The sequence below is a fragment of the Tigriopus californicus genome, chromosome 4 (assembly GCF_007210705.1).
Source record: "Tigriopus californicus strain San Diego chromosome 4, Tcal_SD_v2.1, whole genome shotgun sequence".
In the NCBI taxonomy this organism is placed as follows: domain Eukaryota; kingdom Metazoa; phylum Arthropoda; class Copepoda; order Harpacticoida; family Harpacticidae; genus Tigriopus; species Tigriopus californicus.
Genome location: NC_081443.1, coordinates 3,364,493 through 3,380,050, shown reverse-complemented (window position 1 = coordinate 3,380,050; position 15,558 = coordinate 3,364,493). Strand labels below are relative to the sequence as shown.

General features: G+C 42.2%; 4 protein-coding genes across 5 annotated transcripts; 2 read left to right on the top strand and 2 right to left on the bottom strand.

Moving 5' to 3' along the window:
• Positions 1-247: 247 nt before the first annotated feature.
• Positions 248-1,740, top strand: LOC131879717 (15-hydroxyprostaglandin dehydrogenase [NAD(+)]-like; the record flags this gene model as incomplete). The annotated part of the gene is given in 5 exon segments (XM_059226098.1): positions 248-431; positions 492-663; positions 822-1,014; positions 1,085-1,238; positions 1,303-1,740. Coding segments are annotated over 5 exon segments (915 nt in total). The 3' UTR covers positions 1,680-1,740.
• A 2,894-nt stretch (positions 1,741-4,634) lies between these two features.
• On the bottom strand, positions 4,635-5,919 carry LOC131879715 (uncharacterized). The gene is made up of 2 exons (XM_059226095.1): positions 5,595-5,919; positions 4,635-5,527 (listed from the first exon to the last, which is right to left on the bottom strand). The coding sequence occupies exons 1-2, from the start codon at positions 5,869-5,871 to the stop codon at positions 4,797-4,799; spliced, it is 1,008 nt and encodes a 335-aa protein (XP_059082078.1). The 5' UTR covers positions 5,872-5,919; the 3' UTR covers positions 4,635-4,796.
• A 2,844-nt stretch (positions 5,920-8,763) lies between these two features.
• On the bottom strand, positions 8,764-13,290 carry LOC131879696 (patched domain-containing protein 3-like). Of its 2 annotated transcripts, XM_059226072.1 has the most exons (4): positions 12,818-13,289; positions 12,467-12,534; positions 9,895-12,123; positions 8,764-9,821 (listed from the first exon to the last, which is right to left on the bottom strand). In XM_059226072.1, exons 3-4 carry the CDS (start codon positions 12,061-12,063, stop codon positions 8,910-8,912), a joined length of 3,081 nt encoding a protein of 1,026 aa, XP_059082055.1. In that variant the 5' UTR covers positions 12,064-12,123; positions 12,467-12,534; positions 12,818-13,289; the 3' UTR covers positions 8,764-8,909. The 2 variants fall into 2 exon arrangements, with proteins under 2 accessions (XP_059082055.1, XP_059082054.1); XM_059226071.1 differs by lacking the exon at positions 12,467-12,534 and having other exon boundaries at positions 12,818-13,290.
• A 435-nt stretch (positions 13,291-13,725) lies between these two features.
• LOC131879726 (large ribosomal subunit protein eL15-like) lies at positions 13,726-15,049 on the top strand. The gene is made up of 4 exons (XM_059226124.1): positions 13,726-13,876; positions 13,941-14,113; positions 14,307-14,446; positions 14,628-15,049. Exons 2-4 carry the CDS (start codon positions 13,942-13,944, stop codon positions 14,931-14,933), a joined length of 618 nt encoding a protein of 205 aa, XP_059082107.1. The 5' UTR covers positions 13,726-13,876; position 13,941; the 3' UTR covers positions 14,934-15,049.
• Positions 15,050-15,558: the final 509 nt, after the last annotated feature.

Below are 15,558 nucleotides of genomic sequence, written 5' to 3'. Positions count from 1 at the left end.
CGAAGCTCTTCAAAATTCCGAGCTTCCAGTTTCTTGGTCTACAAGAAGGATTATCTCAAAAAGTCCCTTGTTTACCTAGGCATACCCGCCTTTCATTTGATATAACAATAGCCAAAGCATTATTCAATAGCAGTGGCCTACGATACTGATTTTATATTATCTTTGTGAGGACCTCTTATAAAGTGAGTAACAGAGTGGGTCTCAAGTTCAATGTTCATAGGACAAACTAGCAGTATGAGAGTTAGTTGCAACAAACAGGATCCATGTACTACACGTGAACAACGAAGTGCGTTGCCGCGTACTGCTGAACAGTCTCAGCTCTGAACCTTTAATGCATGGCTATCGGGTTCACTTCTGCATCAACTGCAGCCCAAAGAACAGCCTCATAGGTTAGAATACACAAATCTTCAACATGGGCTATCAGATTCAAGGTAGATTCAAAATGAAATTTATAGGTGTCTGTGTATAACCATGCTCCATCCGAATCACAGGGAATGTGGCGATTGTCACGGGCGGATCCCAAGGCTTTGGAAAAGAGTTCACGAAACTTCTTCTGAAGAAGGGGGCTAAGGTGGCCTTCTCTGATATCAACGTGGAGGTCGGCCGTCAAACGGAATCCGATTTGCAAAAGGAGTTCGGCAAGGAAAACGTCATCTTTGTCAGGTGGGAATGGCTGAAGTAACTGACTGGCAGACATGCTTAAAAGCAGCAGGTTTCAAGGCAGTCTCAATTTTGCACCTTTGGAATTGATGACTAAAAGTCTGAAAGTTTTTACGGTCAGCGCTGAATCGGCATTGAATTTTGGCCACTTCCTTGTTTAGAGCCGATGTCACAAACGATGAGGATTGGACCTCATTGTGGGATGAAGCTGAAATGAAGCTTGGAGCTGTGGCCATTTTAGTGAATAATGCCGGCATTGGAGCAAGTTTGGGATGGGAGAGAAATGTGGATATCATGCTGAAAGGCGTTGGAAAGGGAACCTTTTTGGCCTTGGATAGAATGGGAAAGAACATGGTAAATATTGCTTTTGGTTCTCTTTGTGCCAGGCCTCACAACTTTCCTTAAACAACCGATTTCGATTCAGAGTGGTCGAATTATTAACATCGCCTCCATCGCCGGTATTGCTAGCGGATTCACCTCGAAGATTGAGGTTAGCGGATACACGATGGCCAAGCACGGAGTCATCGGATTGACCAGGAGTTTTCCCAGGGCCAGACCCGCCCCTTTCTCTAAATATGGTAATTCCTGGCCAAGTGATTTGCACAGTCTTGGGATAGGATAAAAGAAGGCTTTGCTCTCTAGGCGTGAAGGCTTATGCCCTTTGTCCGTGGTTTGCCGATACTCAATTACTACGAGAAGAAATTAGCGACCTCTCCAAGATTGAACGAAGCACCAAGACCAGGGTACTAACTGTTGAAGAAGTCGGCAAATCCTTGCTTACCGCTTTGGAAAAGGATAAGGATGGAGCTTGCTACCTTATCTTTCCGGATGTGCCATTGATTGACTTTCCAAATTGCAATGAAAACCTCTTCGCTTTGTCGGTAGCGGCTGGTTGGATTTTAAAGAAAGCTGGGTATGAGCCCGATGTTATCGGATGGCCCGTAGTTTTGGCAGTGGGAGCACTGCTACTCATCATTTTCTATTACATTTTTGCAATCTTGAAGTTTATGGTTTGGTAATGATTTGATGGATTTTATTTGGAAACAAAGCTCGAAATAAAACTACTGTTTGATACTCTTGCGACGATAAAACAACTCTTATAACAAGTAGTCTCACTCTTTGTTCAATTAAGAGACAATCTTTGCTCCTTTTGTTCAATGTGACGGCATTGAACATTGAATCTTAACATATTAGGTACATGGGAAGTAACTAAATGAGATATCCAAAACCTAATTATATTAAGCTGGGTTCCCATTCGGCTTCCGGGGAAGCCGCTCTAAAACCATGACCGTCTCGTTCTGTTATAAAATCGTGAATCCTATTGTCAACACCAACAGTATATAGAGTGTACGAGTGCTTTTGCAGATGTCTTTAACCATTGAAAAATATGTTTATTATCGTTTTTTGCGTTCATTATTTTTCTAATTAGTAATTACTTGATAATAATTTTTAAACTTGAAGGGAATAAAGTGCCCCAATAATTAATTGTGTCCGCATTTTCAAAATCTTTGGGGGGCTCTGATGCTCCATGTTCTCTGGTGTGAATTTCCTTATGCCGTGTAACTTTACGTTTATCTGCCTTCTACAGTTGGGGGATTCCTTATCACCAAAATCTATCTGTCATAACGTTTTCGACCTGTCAAGGCCTTCACCTCGAACCGTACCAAAATAAACTGCCTCCCCTATGTAGAGCAGAATCGCTGACTTTCAACATCAAGCGTACAAAACTTTTTATCTAGGTTTTACAACTCTCCCTCACCAAAAAGGTAAGGGTTGTGATCGGATTCGCAACCTAAACAATGTCCAGCCATCCCAATATTCGTTGCATTCCTCCGGACTTTCATCGCTCCCTTCCCATCTTCTTGTATGACCCTCACCTTTGGGTTCCTATTTCTCTCAACCTGTTAAAGTCATAATACGATGCGCCTCAATCTGCACATTAGTGCGGCAAAAAAGTCCTAAAATTTCTGATTTTACTTCGTTGCGTAAGAAAAGAGTCTGAAAATCGTACAAATTGAGAAAGTATTTACATGTTATTACTGGTTGGTAAAGTCTTTTCTTTATCTCTAGTCCAACTGTTATTTTTCCTTTGTCAATGAAATGCCTTTACCACAAACTATCGTAAATGGCATGGGAAAGGAAATCTTTCTTTACCAAAAAAAAAAAAAACTGATTTGAGAAACAACTTATTCACGCTGAGGGCCACATTATTATGGAACAACCTATCTCCAGAGGGACGAAATTGTCCGGATGTCAACAATTTCAAGTCCTGGATCGACGAGCATCCCCAATTTCTATGATTCACGTACAACAGAAACATCACTACTTAAACCAAAAACACTATTCATAACGATTCATAAGTCCCCTCAATGACCTGCCTGGTTCCTGAGGGCCTTAAATACATTATATTACTTAAAACGCAAAACTCGGATCTTTAGCTCTTAACGGCACGATCGCTCTATTTTCAGATATATCAAACTTTTGCAAACTTCTTTACCGCCTCCGGGCATTTAATCCCAAGCAATTCATCCACCAGCAAATCATGTTTGTCAGATCTAACCAGACCTTGAATAAAGGTCTGATGTGGAACTTTGGTCGAAAACTTTTCCAAGTCTGACTTCAAACCTGCTACAGGATCAACACCTTTGTATTTCCTACCAAAAGGTGAGGGAAATTGGATAATTAACGAAAACCTGATATGTGAGTTGAATCACGATGCTAACTCTGTACAAGTCGATTAATCAGCCACATCTTGAAGATACTGCACCTATTTGGGCTCCAATAAATTCAGCAGTTTTTCAAAAGTACCAAAGGTGCTTCACTAGGAATATCACAGGAATGAGAGAGATTGTATTGGGAGAGATTAAAAAAGTTGGGACTGTACAATGTTCAGAGAAGGTACAAAAGGTATCCGTTACTGAACGTTTTCAAAAGCATCCACAAGCTTTGTCGCAATCCAGGTTTTAGGGTCAATTGTATTGACCGTAGAGCCGTAACATGCATTTTGAGAGCACCATCAAGCCCTCGAGAGTCCAGGCTAGTCAAAGCAATAAATTCCACCTCTCTTCTTTCTTGGGTTCCATCATTATTCAATTTGCTGCCCTCAAATATTCGCAGCGAATCTATAAGTGTTGATCCTGTAACATCTTTTAAGTCAGACTTGGACAATATTTATATCTAAATTCCTGATTAACTTATATTCAAGGGCTCGTCGGATCAACTCAAAATTTTCAGAAAATAGCTATTTATTCGATAGCTGGGGCTTTCCTTGCGTGTAGTTTAACAAGGTGAGGCTTTGAAGAAAGGCCATACGGTCAAGACACCTTGAATGCGTTCACCATTTCATGCCGTCGAGTTTGAAAAGAAGAGCGAGGGCTTGCCCCAGCTTCTCTTTGTTTCATTGATATCAATCCTCTTGTTACAAACAATACACTAAGAGCGTAGATGAAACTCAAATTTAATAACTGGTTAAAAGACATGCAACTGTTTGCGTCTGTGAAGCAACGTCTTTGAGAAATGAGTCAATATATTTATATATCTTTAAACAACTATTTGACTTGTTTTATTCCAACGTTAAGTTGCGATGGCTGACTCCAAGCAAAAAGATGGGCCCACTCCACACCGAGTGATCATAGGTGGCTTGATGCTATTTGTTACCTTATTTTGGAGGAAGGGTTAGCGGTCAGGAAAACCAACTAGGAGAGAACAAATGTCAGGAATAGGCAAGGTGTTATTTTTACCTTAGTGAACCTAATCTTGAAAACATTATTCATCTCAAATTTCTCACAATATGTGTTGTAAGGGATCCTGATCCTGTATTTTCAAATGCAAGGATCCCTCTTACCTTCTGTGCCCCCTTCCCCCTCTTCATCAATGAAATGACTGTTCCTAAACCTTTTTTCAATTTTCAACCCATTTTTTCAATTTATTCAATTTTTTTCTGTATTTTTTTGGAATGTAAAAAGAAAAAAAAAAACATCGTGAAATTTTTATTTATCTGTTCACATATTTCTCGACGAAAAGAAGTTATATTACTAAAATTCTTGAATTTTGTATCCAGTCTCAATTTTTCACTCTCCGACGAATGGAAAACTTACATACCCTTTTAAAACATCTCTGGTAAATGAATAGACACATCATGGGCAAGAATCAAAAATTGAATTGGGCACAAGAGTTCCAGCTCCGGAGGTGTGGGCTTCCAATAATTTTTCTGGGAGCTCCACCCATTCACCCTGATCTAGATCCAATGCAAGGACTTCGGTGTGCCAAATGACGGACAGTTGAACCCCACCAAAAAGAGTTGGTCTTCCATCCAAATTCAGAACAGTCATGCCTGACCTAGACGAAGGAAGGCTTGGACCCATCAACCACTTGGTTCCGTCGTATATTTCGGTGGACAACTTGGAAAGGAAGTTTTCATCCAATCCTCCAAGCGCCAGTTGCCTACCATCTGGGAGATTCGCACACCCATGTCCCCAACGAAATTCGTTCAAACTCTCGTTCTGAGATAAATAACTACCATCTTCCAAATGGATCATTTCCGTATTCGTGTAAGTTGGAAAACCGCCAACCATCATCACGGACCCTTCGCCCAAGTCTAAGGCACAAGAACTGAATCGTCCATAGGCTAGATTGGGTCCTGGCAACCATTGGTTGGTGCTAAAATCCAGCAGTTCAGTGGTAACTAAACTTTGGCTCTCATCCGATTCCGATCCTCCCAAAACCCATAGGTATCGTTTTCCTTGGATGGAGACCGTGACAAAGGATGCTCCAACTCTGGTGGTCAACAGTGGAGGGGTGCTACTGACTTTCCACTCATTGGAACAGGGCCAGTAATCCCAACATTCGTTTAATACTGGATCATCTTCTGCAAAAATAATGACATGAAGTACGTTTAATATCTGATGACTCTTCCATAAAAAAAAACATTTTACCCCCTTGGTTCCGACCCCCGCAAACTAGAACGTGGTCATCCTTCCAAGTCATGATGGGTGCGTCAATGAGTCTAGGGTAATCTGCCAGGGTTTTTGATAGCGCAAATATTTCGGAGGTGTTGGAAAAGCCAAGCCTTTTATCCAAAGCAAAATGAGATCCTCCAACCAAGAATGCTAGACCTGGATCACATCGGTCAAACGATTGCACCCATCCTGGATCACAAACCAAGGCAGATATTTCAAGCCCCAAAACTGACAAAATCAATAGCTTCAACATATCGTTTTGAGATCAAGTTGGCAAAGAGATGAGTAACGATTCACTAAGTATTTAATGTTATCTTTAAGTAAAACGATCGTCATCTAATACACAACACATACAGGGCGACCATGAATAAGCGGGACAACTTTAAGTTTATATATCATAAAAACTAAGAATCTTACAGCATGTAACTTCAAATTCGATAAGCCATGGCAAAATGGACGGATGATGACAGGTTCGAGGTCTGCCCAATCAGCCTCTAATGCTTGTTTGAGGGGACCGACATTGGAGGACGATTTGACCCCGACCTTCCTCTCAAGAATGGGCTCAATGGAAAAGTCCATGATGTTGAGGTCTGGAGAGGAAGGGTGCCAAAAATGTTTCCCGTTAGCCGTGTGGCTAAGGTTCTCATCCTTCTGGAAGCACCTGGGTCACCCTAGTTGTGTCTTGGGGCCCATGGCAAGACGTTTGTCTTTAACAGGTCTTGGTAAATTATCTTTTGACCCGTCACACCCTCGGGTATGAAGATGAGGAGCGATTTGAGGCCATTGGATGTCACATCAGCCCACACCATGACTGAGACTAGTTCTTGGCGGAGGCTAGTTCTTGGCGACGAAATATCGTCCTCTGGTTCTCAGAATGTTCTCCAGGTTTTTACCCAAACCTTGGTCATGAATTGGGAGCATTGGAAACGATTTTTTTTAGTAAAAATATACTCATCCGACCAGATCATATGAAGACGTTTCCAAGATTTCATCCCATCCAATTGTAAAGCACCTTTGCTGTTTGCTCATTTTGAGGTTTTTCAGACTCTTCGCAAGTTTTCTGGGTGCTGTTCCCTGCTTCATGAAGTTCAATTGCTACTTCTTTTAGATCCGTGTTCTGGGACTGATTTTGATCATACAGAATTACATTTGTACCAAATGTGTTAAACAGATGTTCGATCAATCCGAAACCAGTAATATTTAATGATACAGGCTTCAAACATATAAATTAGACATAAAAAAGTGTACTGTTCCGCTTAATCCTGGTCGCCCTGTATAGTCCCCTAAAGATAATGCAGTAGCTTTTGGATCGGGTGTTAATGAACATAAAGTACATGTTGTCAAGAATGTTGTCAAAATGTCAAGAACATCTCAAACCCAAAAGTTTTATCTTCTATAGACATCTTATGTGAACATTCGGCTAAATAAAGTGGGAAATCAGCTCAGCTCACTGATATGTCCATATAGAGTTCAAATGGGCAAAGAGTATACTTTTTTGTTTGAGTATCATTGAAGCAGGCAGGTTAGGGCAGATATTTCAGGTACCTTAAGATTAAATTCATTATTTCAATTTTTGATCAAAGCTAAATTTTCAAAATAACCTATTTTAGATACGTATTCCCTTAGCTAATAAAGGCAGGTAAATACAAGAGACAGTCCTATCCTTATTTTCTTTTTCGAGTTTTTGGGCCAACACCTTTCTTACAATACCAATGACAGGGCTTGCAGAAATTGGCAAGAAAAGTGTCACAATTTCTATATCCGACTTTTACAGAAATTTATTCCATTTGTAAATTCTGCAATTTTATCAGCAACGTCTTACTTTTTTGCAACGTCAAACCAGTTCTGCGATAGTTCTCAACCCGAGGAACGATAAGCGCATAAAACATTATCAAGCAATTTCTGCTGCCTAACCCAAAACTTCCATAGAGAAGACACCGTACGCGTAATAAGGAACAAATGTCATCATGTTAAACTGTAAATCAGCCAATAGTCTAATGACAAATCTGTCGCAATAAAGAATAAATATAATAATGAAATTTGATTTCAAAGCAAACTAATTACTTCAACTTTTAAGCTCAGGTTTAGATTTAGAAAAACCAACTTGAATTCATAGTAACGAAAAATGTACTGAATGGTTTGTAAAGTCAATATCATTATTGTGTGAGAATCTAATACAATCGTGCACAGGCAACTTAGTGAAAAGAACGTCGAAAACCGTAACATATGCCTTTACATTACTCTTTTATAATAACTAACTCATCCATTCTTGGAAAGAGATGGTCAAAATGAAGGTACTCGCAATAAATCATGGAATTGCAAAAAACATAGATTACGAATATAGTTACAATTAAATTTTTTCATCCTTCGGGTTGTTTAGAATAAAATAATGTGCAAGAAGATATCGTTTCGATTACAGTACGCCTCTCCCAAATTTCACCAAAACCAAAAATCCAGCACTTCAAAACTTGAATTAACCTTAAAAATATATGTCCGACCCCTAATGAATTTCATGAATTTGGGTCCAATTGAGGGGAAGGAATTCGTGACTTTGTAATTTTCCTGATCTTTTGCAGATTTCCTTTGGACATAAGAGTTCCAAAAAGGTTGCAGATATGATATTGACTGCAGATGTAAGTTTTTCATTCATTTATCTTAAATAGCTCCAACAAATAGAATATGAATGACGAGCGGCAATGGCAAGTGTTGGGACACAATTTCAATTGCGTAATTTGCGCCTTTATATATGAGGGTTTGCAAAAGTTTATAATGATTTTAGGACAGACTTCCTTGGAAACTGTTGGGGTAAATGGTTTAAGAGGTAGCGTCCAAGTGGTCAGAATCTTCTCCCCAGAGATAGAAGGTGTCGTAACATAGCTTCTAAGAAGCTAATGTAGGCGAATTGTCCGAGAGGCAAAATGCCCTGAGCACGAAACTTGTTCCAGGAATGATTGGTTCAAACTTCGATGCCGGAAGTTCATATGACAGAGCTTTCCTATGCATCAACATATTGCTTGATATGAAGACAAATTAGTCCCTATCGTACTCCTGAACTGGTTGGTGCCTACATGTGGGCAAGTTTGTTTGCTCTTTTTTTGTATAATTTCTCGAGCGTTTTTAATGAAAATTTGCTGTTGACAAAGGCCACATTTGTAAAGGTTTATTCATAAAGAAGCAAAAAGATGAGGAGATTAGTGAATTCCAATATAGCTTTCAGATCTCATGTTAGATTCTTGCATAATTTAAGACTCATTCTTGACACCCGTTACGTTGACTGAATGACACGTTAGTTTAAATTTCGTATGTTTTGGATCGGTTCTGTAGGGTGGAGCCATTTTCGGTTCCATTGACAGTCACTGCTGTATCTCTGAGCTCTGTGCCAATCATACGCTCATTATTCTCAATAACATTTAACTCGTTCTCGTGGAGCTCAATTTCAATGGCATTGGGACCAGGCCCGAAGATGCTCAAAATTACGGGTAAGAACACCAAACCATGAAACAATCCAAAGGTCACCACGAGGAAGAAAATCTTGAAAAAGGAACTAAACACGTGGGATTTGGAGTCAGCCAGAAGAATGAAGGCCAGAAATGTGCTGAAACCTCCATTAAGCACAGCAGGACCAATATTTTGAAGCGTTTTGCGTGCTCTTTCATTCCGGGTCCCGCGTTCGACCATAAATCGGTGGGCGATATGAGCACTGTAGTCTACACAGAGGCCAATGGCAATTATTAGATTATTGGAAGAGACCGTGTCAATGGTAAGGCCCCAAAAGTGCATGAACCCGCCTACGTCAATAAGACTGAGTATGACACAAACAAGAACCAAGGAAGAAGTGACAATATTGCTAATGAGGAACAACGTGGTTAAGAACACGCAAAGCACAGCCAAAGCAAGATTGCGATAGAGCTCCACTGCGATTATCTCGTCCGTTTCCCATAGCGTGTAGCCCTGTGACAAAGGAAAGATTCTGCCCGAAATATTCGCATTAGCAATCAGAACTTTGATGCGGTTCATGGCCGGGATGTGCTCTTCGGGACCACTGAATATCTTGTGGGTAAACGTGATGGTGCTCAGGACTAACTTGGAAGCGGGTTCCCCGCATTGCAAAGGCTTGGCGAACTCGAATTGCTCACGATATTTGCCACCACGGGGACTGAAGAAGAATTGTGCAAGCTTATCATCGAAGTAACTTTGGTTGAGGCCGGATGTACGGTACAGCAGGGGGACTGAAGAAGAATTGTGCAAGCTTATCATCGAAGTAACTTTGGTTGAGGCGTAATACTGGTAACTTGGGTCGCTGGGACATGGGAAGAAAATGACTATTCATGTACTTGGTGAAATGATCCGTCCACGAGTCCACATCGTCAACGATATCCGTTTGATTCTTGATGCTATTTGACAATTGGGCTAGGGATTCGAAGTCATGCTGGTAGTCCAAGTCATGGCAAAAGATTGTGACTCGGTCGCCCCCGAACGGGAAGTATTCTTTGTTTTTAGCAAACCACTGGGCAATATATGTGTCTGGGGGCAAGAACCACGTGATGTCAAATTTCTGCTCCAAAAGCACATTTCCCCAGATTCCACAACCAGCAATAGCCAATGTGAATATGATTACAAATATTTTGATGGGCCATTTTGTGAGCAAATGACCAATACCTTTGAAGGCAGAGCTCAAGCAGCTCTTCTGACTCCAAGCATTGGGAGTCCAATTCGAGTGCTTCCAACAAGGGAAGCAACCATCACGTTTATCTTCGATCCGTCTTTGATCGATGGACATCCAAGCCACGAAGAAGGTGCATTGATAGAAGTAGGTGGCCACAATACCCACGGAGGCATAGAGACAGAACGATTGTAAGGCTGGGATGACAGTGGATCCTCCGATCCCAAAAGCGATCACATCAGTGACCGAAGTGATTGTGATGGCCACACCAGCATGCTGCATTGCTGCACCAAACCGATCCGTGAGCGGGAGCTTTTTTTCGTCGTCACTAAGTGTGATAAAACATTGCATGATCACAAACATGTCATCGATGCCAATGCCCAATAACAGGAACGGCAAGACCCCGTGCATAGGCCCAAAGAACAAGCCCATGGCTGAGCAGATACCGTAGGATGTTACGATCCCCATGGCTACACCCAAGATCCCTGTCAAAGAGAGAAATGCCCTCTGTTCCACACAGTTGAATTGTCCGAGCATTATCATAACGAAAATGAAGACAATCGTGTATCCAATGCCAAGTTTGCCCACATCGCCGAGAATTGTGCTCCCCGCCACATCACCAAAGCTTCTTCTTGTATTCGGAAAGGATTTCAGCCCATCCGGATATCCACTCTGATTGAGCATCACGTCAAGCATTTGACCCTCAAACTCCAGAGTGCCTAAAGTAATGGGCTCTTGTCGCTCCTTGACTGGCAATAGGAGAGCTTCAGTACCATTCATCCGACCGAACCACCAGATCACCGTGGCTTTGGCTCGAACAATGTTTTGGGAATTTTCTTCATATTCAACTCCCGAGAGCAATGTGGTGAAGTTCCTCTTGTTCAGGAAGACTCCACTCGTGTTCACAGAATTGATCTTTTCAATAATCTTTTCTTTGGTGAGATTTGCGATAGCATCATCGGTTTCAGAAGAATAGACTCCGTCTTTAGCCCACAACTCGAGTAAGCTCATTTCAAAACAAGCCGTCTCCATACCAGCCACGATATCACAATAAGGTTTTGGATATGAACTGGCACTAAACGCCTCGGCAATGCTCAGCATATCATCATTGTTTGGAGGAGTATCGCCAATGTCGTCCAAGCTTTCTTCCCCAAAGCCATCGTCTTCAGCGAAGAAATCGTTATCTTCAAAGTCAAAATCAAAACTGAAGTCCTCATCGTCTTGAGTTTCATTGGCAGCTTGGCGTTTTCTCCTTCGTTTTCCGAACGACAAAATCTGACTTAGATCTGGTGCCTTAAACACGGGCAACAACTGACAATGATCTTTCCAACTCTCTCCTAGTTTGGTCTCAATAGCCTCGATTTCCTTATGTATTCGATACATGGTTTGAAAAACCTCGGGGACTAGAATATCATCGGCCTCAAAAATCATGGAGGCCATTCGCACTGATGGGGGATAATTATCCCACAACCAGTCTGTATCTTTCCTAGAATTTGACTCATCCGAGATCCAGAGCTTGTGTCCCACATTTTCCTGCCTGAACTTCATAAGACCACTCCCACTGGCAGCCGCAATGACGATGCACAGAATGATGAAACAACTCGGTCGATTGGCCACCGCCTTGCCATACTGGAAGAAGAATCTTTCCATGCCCCCAATAATGCCATTCTTGAACTTGTCAATGCACTGTCCACAAGCGTTGGATGACTGTTTATGGTACACTGGTTGAGAATAGACCGAAGGATCATTCTCCACATGAACACTACTCGGCCGAGGGATCATTTTGGTTTCGGGTGTGGGATCGCCAGCGAGGAACGAGTCCTCAGCCTCCGCCAAGATTGCCTGAAAAAATCATTCACATTTGAACATTACCTACCCACTTGACGTGAGCCAGCTCCGTGGAATTGAGGTCACATGCCAAATGAGATAAGCCTTTCGGCTCGAAAAATTCCCCTCACTCGTTGTCTGTTTGTACTGGAGGTGTGAAGGTAAACTGAACCATGCAAAAGGGGGACTGATGAAATATAAATGAAATCCTTACAACGGTGCCCTTCATGCTGATTGATTATATCTGCCACAAGCAGCTAAGAGTCTAAGAGGGACACACTATTAGAGCATTCGAGGAAAACACGGCGGTGGTAGTTTACTTGGAGCCTATCGGAAAACTGGATCAAACCGAGTGTACCTGGATCAATATGAGTGAGTCGTAGTGAAGCTTTGCCTGAGGCTGCTCTACTGTCAAGGATGAACCACCTAAGAAAGTGAAGATGTAATTAAGACTATGTGGGCTACATTCCGGCACCTCATGAATCCAACAGAAACATCGGCTTATTTTCCAATGACCAACAATGACTCAAGGAACACCTCTCTCTCTTTCTCTCTCTCTCTACTAAGGCTCCCATCACCTTTGGGCGGGTAATTCCGAGCTCAACCGATTGCAAGATGACTCATATATCACATAAAATGTTCCCAACGTAAAGACAGTTTTCTTGGAAGTATATCATTAAATTGCCCCACAAGACATGATACTACTTACCATGACAAAGAGTGAACCAATTGGCGACGGACAGAAGCTTCTGGTGTCACAAGTGGATGGAGTTCGTCAATTAGGTGTCATCAAATGTGGCTCATTCTCGGGCTTGTCATTTCGAATTTATGCCCAGAACGTCCCATAAAGGTCCTTCTGAACGAGGGCTAACTACGTCAGAATCTCCATCTTCAAATTTCTTGTACTAGAACTTGGCGGGGAGTCGCTACCGGAGCTACCACCCTACATGCTACATACTTACATACACAGAATCAAATCGAGCTAGATGGAGGGAAGTGCTGACGGAAGGAGCACGCTTGAAGCTGTTGGCCACCCGTTCCATAACAGTGACATCCCGTACATAGAATTAAGGGAGGAAGGGAGGAGAGGAAGAGCACCGATCGATGGAAGCGTCCTCTAGGATCTCCTGTCTATCAAGGCCATGATTGAGGAACACAGAGAGCTATGTTGGGATCTCCTGCATGCATGTAGGCATGGACTGGGAAATCTCGCATAAGATCGGGAGAGTCTGAGGACTGATTATGTTTCAGGGAAATGTGTTAATTGAAATAAACGCTACTAGTTTGATAGGCACTCCCTGATATCCATATGTCCCATGTATTAAATGTGGGAACAATTGTTAATGTTTTAAAGTGGCATTGGAACTTGTAGCATCACAATGTGCTTAAAATTCAACACAGGAAACAAAATTGAGCCACGATGTAATCTTTGCGGAAAATTACATCCCGTTTCATCATTTAAACCCAGGTTGCGTGCTAAGTTCGGGCTCTCCGACTGATTATGCCTTTGTTTATTTTAAGGAAGTTATTCGAAAACAAAATCCAACGAACATGAAGCAATTTTCTACCTCAAACCCCAACAAAATCATTGGTCTAATCGTTAAAATACATGTAATACCACAAAAAAATGCTATTTATTTTTTTAATCATCACCTCAGGCTTGAAACTGCAATTTACTCCAAAGTACTTCTAGAATCTGTCGTCAACTGTCGATTGTAGTTTCCCCCTTCTAAATCCTCCTTTTCCGGCCGTGAAGGCAAGCGAGCAAGTAAGACTTTTAATCTCCCCTTCCGCATACCACTGATTCACATCACTTTTCTTTCTGTACCTAGCATGGGAGCCTACAAGTATATGTCGGAGCTTTATCGCAAGAAGCAAAGCGATGTGCTTCGCTACCTGCTCCGCGTCCGGTGTTGGCAATATCGCCAATTGACGAAAGTTCACCGAGCTCCCCGCTCCACTCGTCCCGACAAGGCCAGACGTCTGGGATACAAGAACAAGCAAGGTAAACACTCGGCCGGACCAATCTCGTCCAGATTCGGGTACCTTTTCAATGATGAATGTTCCATGCACCACGCTTAGCACACCGTGCGGATAACTCGCTCTCATACACCATTTGACTGATAGTTCGTTGGCATGGGGTGCCGCGTCTTTATGGTTAACACTTGAGATGAACAAGTTTTGATGTGATTTTTTAGGCTATGTGATCTACCGCATTGCCATGCGTCGGGGTGGACGTAAACGTCCCGTGGCTAAGGGTTGCCCTTACGGTAAACCCAAGAGCTCCGGTGCCGTCAAGCAACAAAAGCCAGAGAGGAACCTGCAATCCATTGCAGAGGTAAATATACACACCCAATCAAAGTGTGTCTGTCCCCAAAGAAACAGATGAAAACAACCCTTGTAGCATGAAAACTATGATTGCACAATACCTTCCTTAGAAGTCTGAAAACGACGTTAATTGTCTGGCACTCAAAGGCCATCAAAAGGAAAGAGGATAATCCGAGCTTTTCTTCTTGCAGGAGCGCGTGGGCCGAAGACTTAAGGGTCTGAGAGTGCTCAGCTCTTACTGGGTGGGTCAGGATTCGACCTACAAGTATTTCGAGGTTATCATGATTGATCCCGCCCACAAGGCCATTCGTCGGGATGCCAAGATCAACTGGATCATCCGACCCGTGATGAAGCACAGAGAGCTGAGAGGTCTAACTGCCGCTGGCAAACGGTCCCGAGGCTTGGGTCACGGCCGCAAGTTCAACCAAACCAAGGGTGGTTCTCGTCGGGCTTGTTGGTTGCGCCGCAACTCTTACAAGATGCACCGCAAACGTTAAGTTTCGGCCACTCTGGGTTATTAGCAACTGTCGGAGGTTGCCATTTCCCTGGCCATCCAAGTCCCGTCAAAACTTTGGGAAGGATGTTAACGATAATAATAAACGTGGAGTTTGGATAGGCGTTGTTTCTTTCTGTCAGCTAGATGAATGACTTAGTTGAGTCAAATCTGTGAGTTTGATGAACTTTTCGTTACCTTTAAGGGTTTATAGACCACAGATTTCAACTCGACCATTATCTACAGATTCCCCTGACCTGACTGACGCCCTCAAAAGTAATATCAGGAATGCTATAGAGTGTGGTGGGTTCGGACGGTTGAACCCTGATACAATTTGGCTAGGTACTAGGCAATGTCTGCATTGAAGTATAGCTCTGTGTGTGTGAACACATTGTAATTTCCCTTTAGGGAATAGAGTCGTCGGTCATGACCCTTTAAGAGTCCATAATTGCCTATTTTTGGGTATGAATTGTCAGCGAACTAGCTTATTTTCGTAATCCATTCCTCTCACATTTTGGTCAAATCACAACTTGTAAGTGATTATTTTAATGAAATTTTTAAAACTAGTAGTCTGATCCTAGAACTTAAAGGAACCACATCGAGCTGCAAAGCGGCTTTAGACGCATATT

Excerpts from the sequence above, each read along its gene's own strand:
- LOC131879715 (XM_059226095.1), bottom strand. The coding sequence starts at position 5,871 with ATGTTGAAGCTATTGATTTTGTCAGTTTTGGGGCTTGAAATATCTGCC. Across the intron at positions 5,528-5,594 it reads CGGGGGTCGGAACCAAGGGG|AAGATGATCCAGTATTAAAC; the intron begins GTAAAATGTTTT and ends TTATTTTTGCAG.
- LOC131879696 (XM_059226071.1), bottom strand. Across the intron at positions 9,822-9,894 it reads CCAAGTTACCAGTATTACGC|CTCAACCAAAGTTACTTCGA; the intron begins CTCAACCAAAGT and ends CGTACATCCGGC.
- LOC131879726 (XM_059226124.1), top strand. The coding sequence starts at position 13,942 with ATGGGAGCCTACAAGTATATGTCGGAGCTTTATCGCAAGAAGCAAAGC. Across the intron at positions 14,114-14,306 it reads GGGATACAAGAACAAGCAAG|GCTATGTGATCTACCGCATT; the intron begins GTAAACACTCGG and ends GTGATTTTTTAG. Across the intron at positions 14,447-14,627 it reads ACCTGCAATCCATTGCAGAG|GAGCGCGTGGGCCGAAGACT; the intron begins GTAAATATACAC and ends TTCTTCTTGCAG.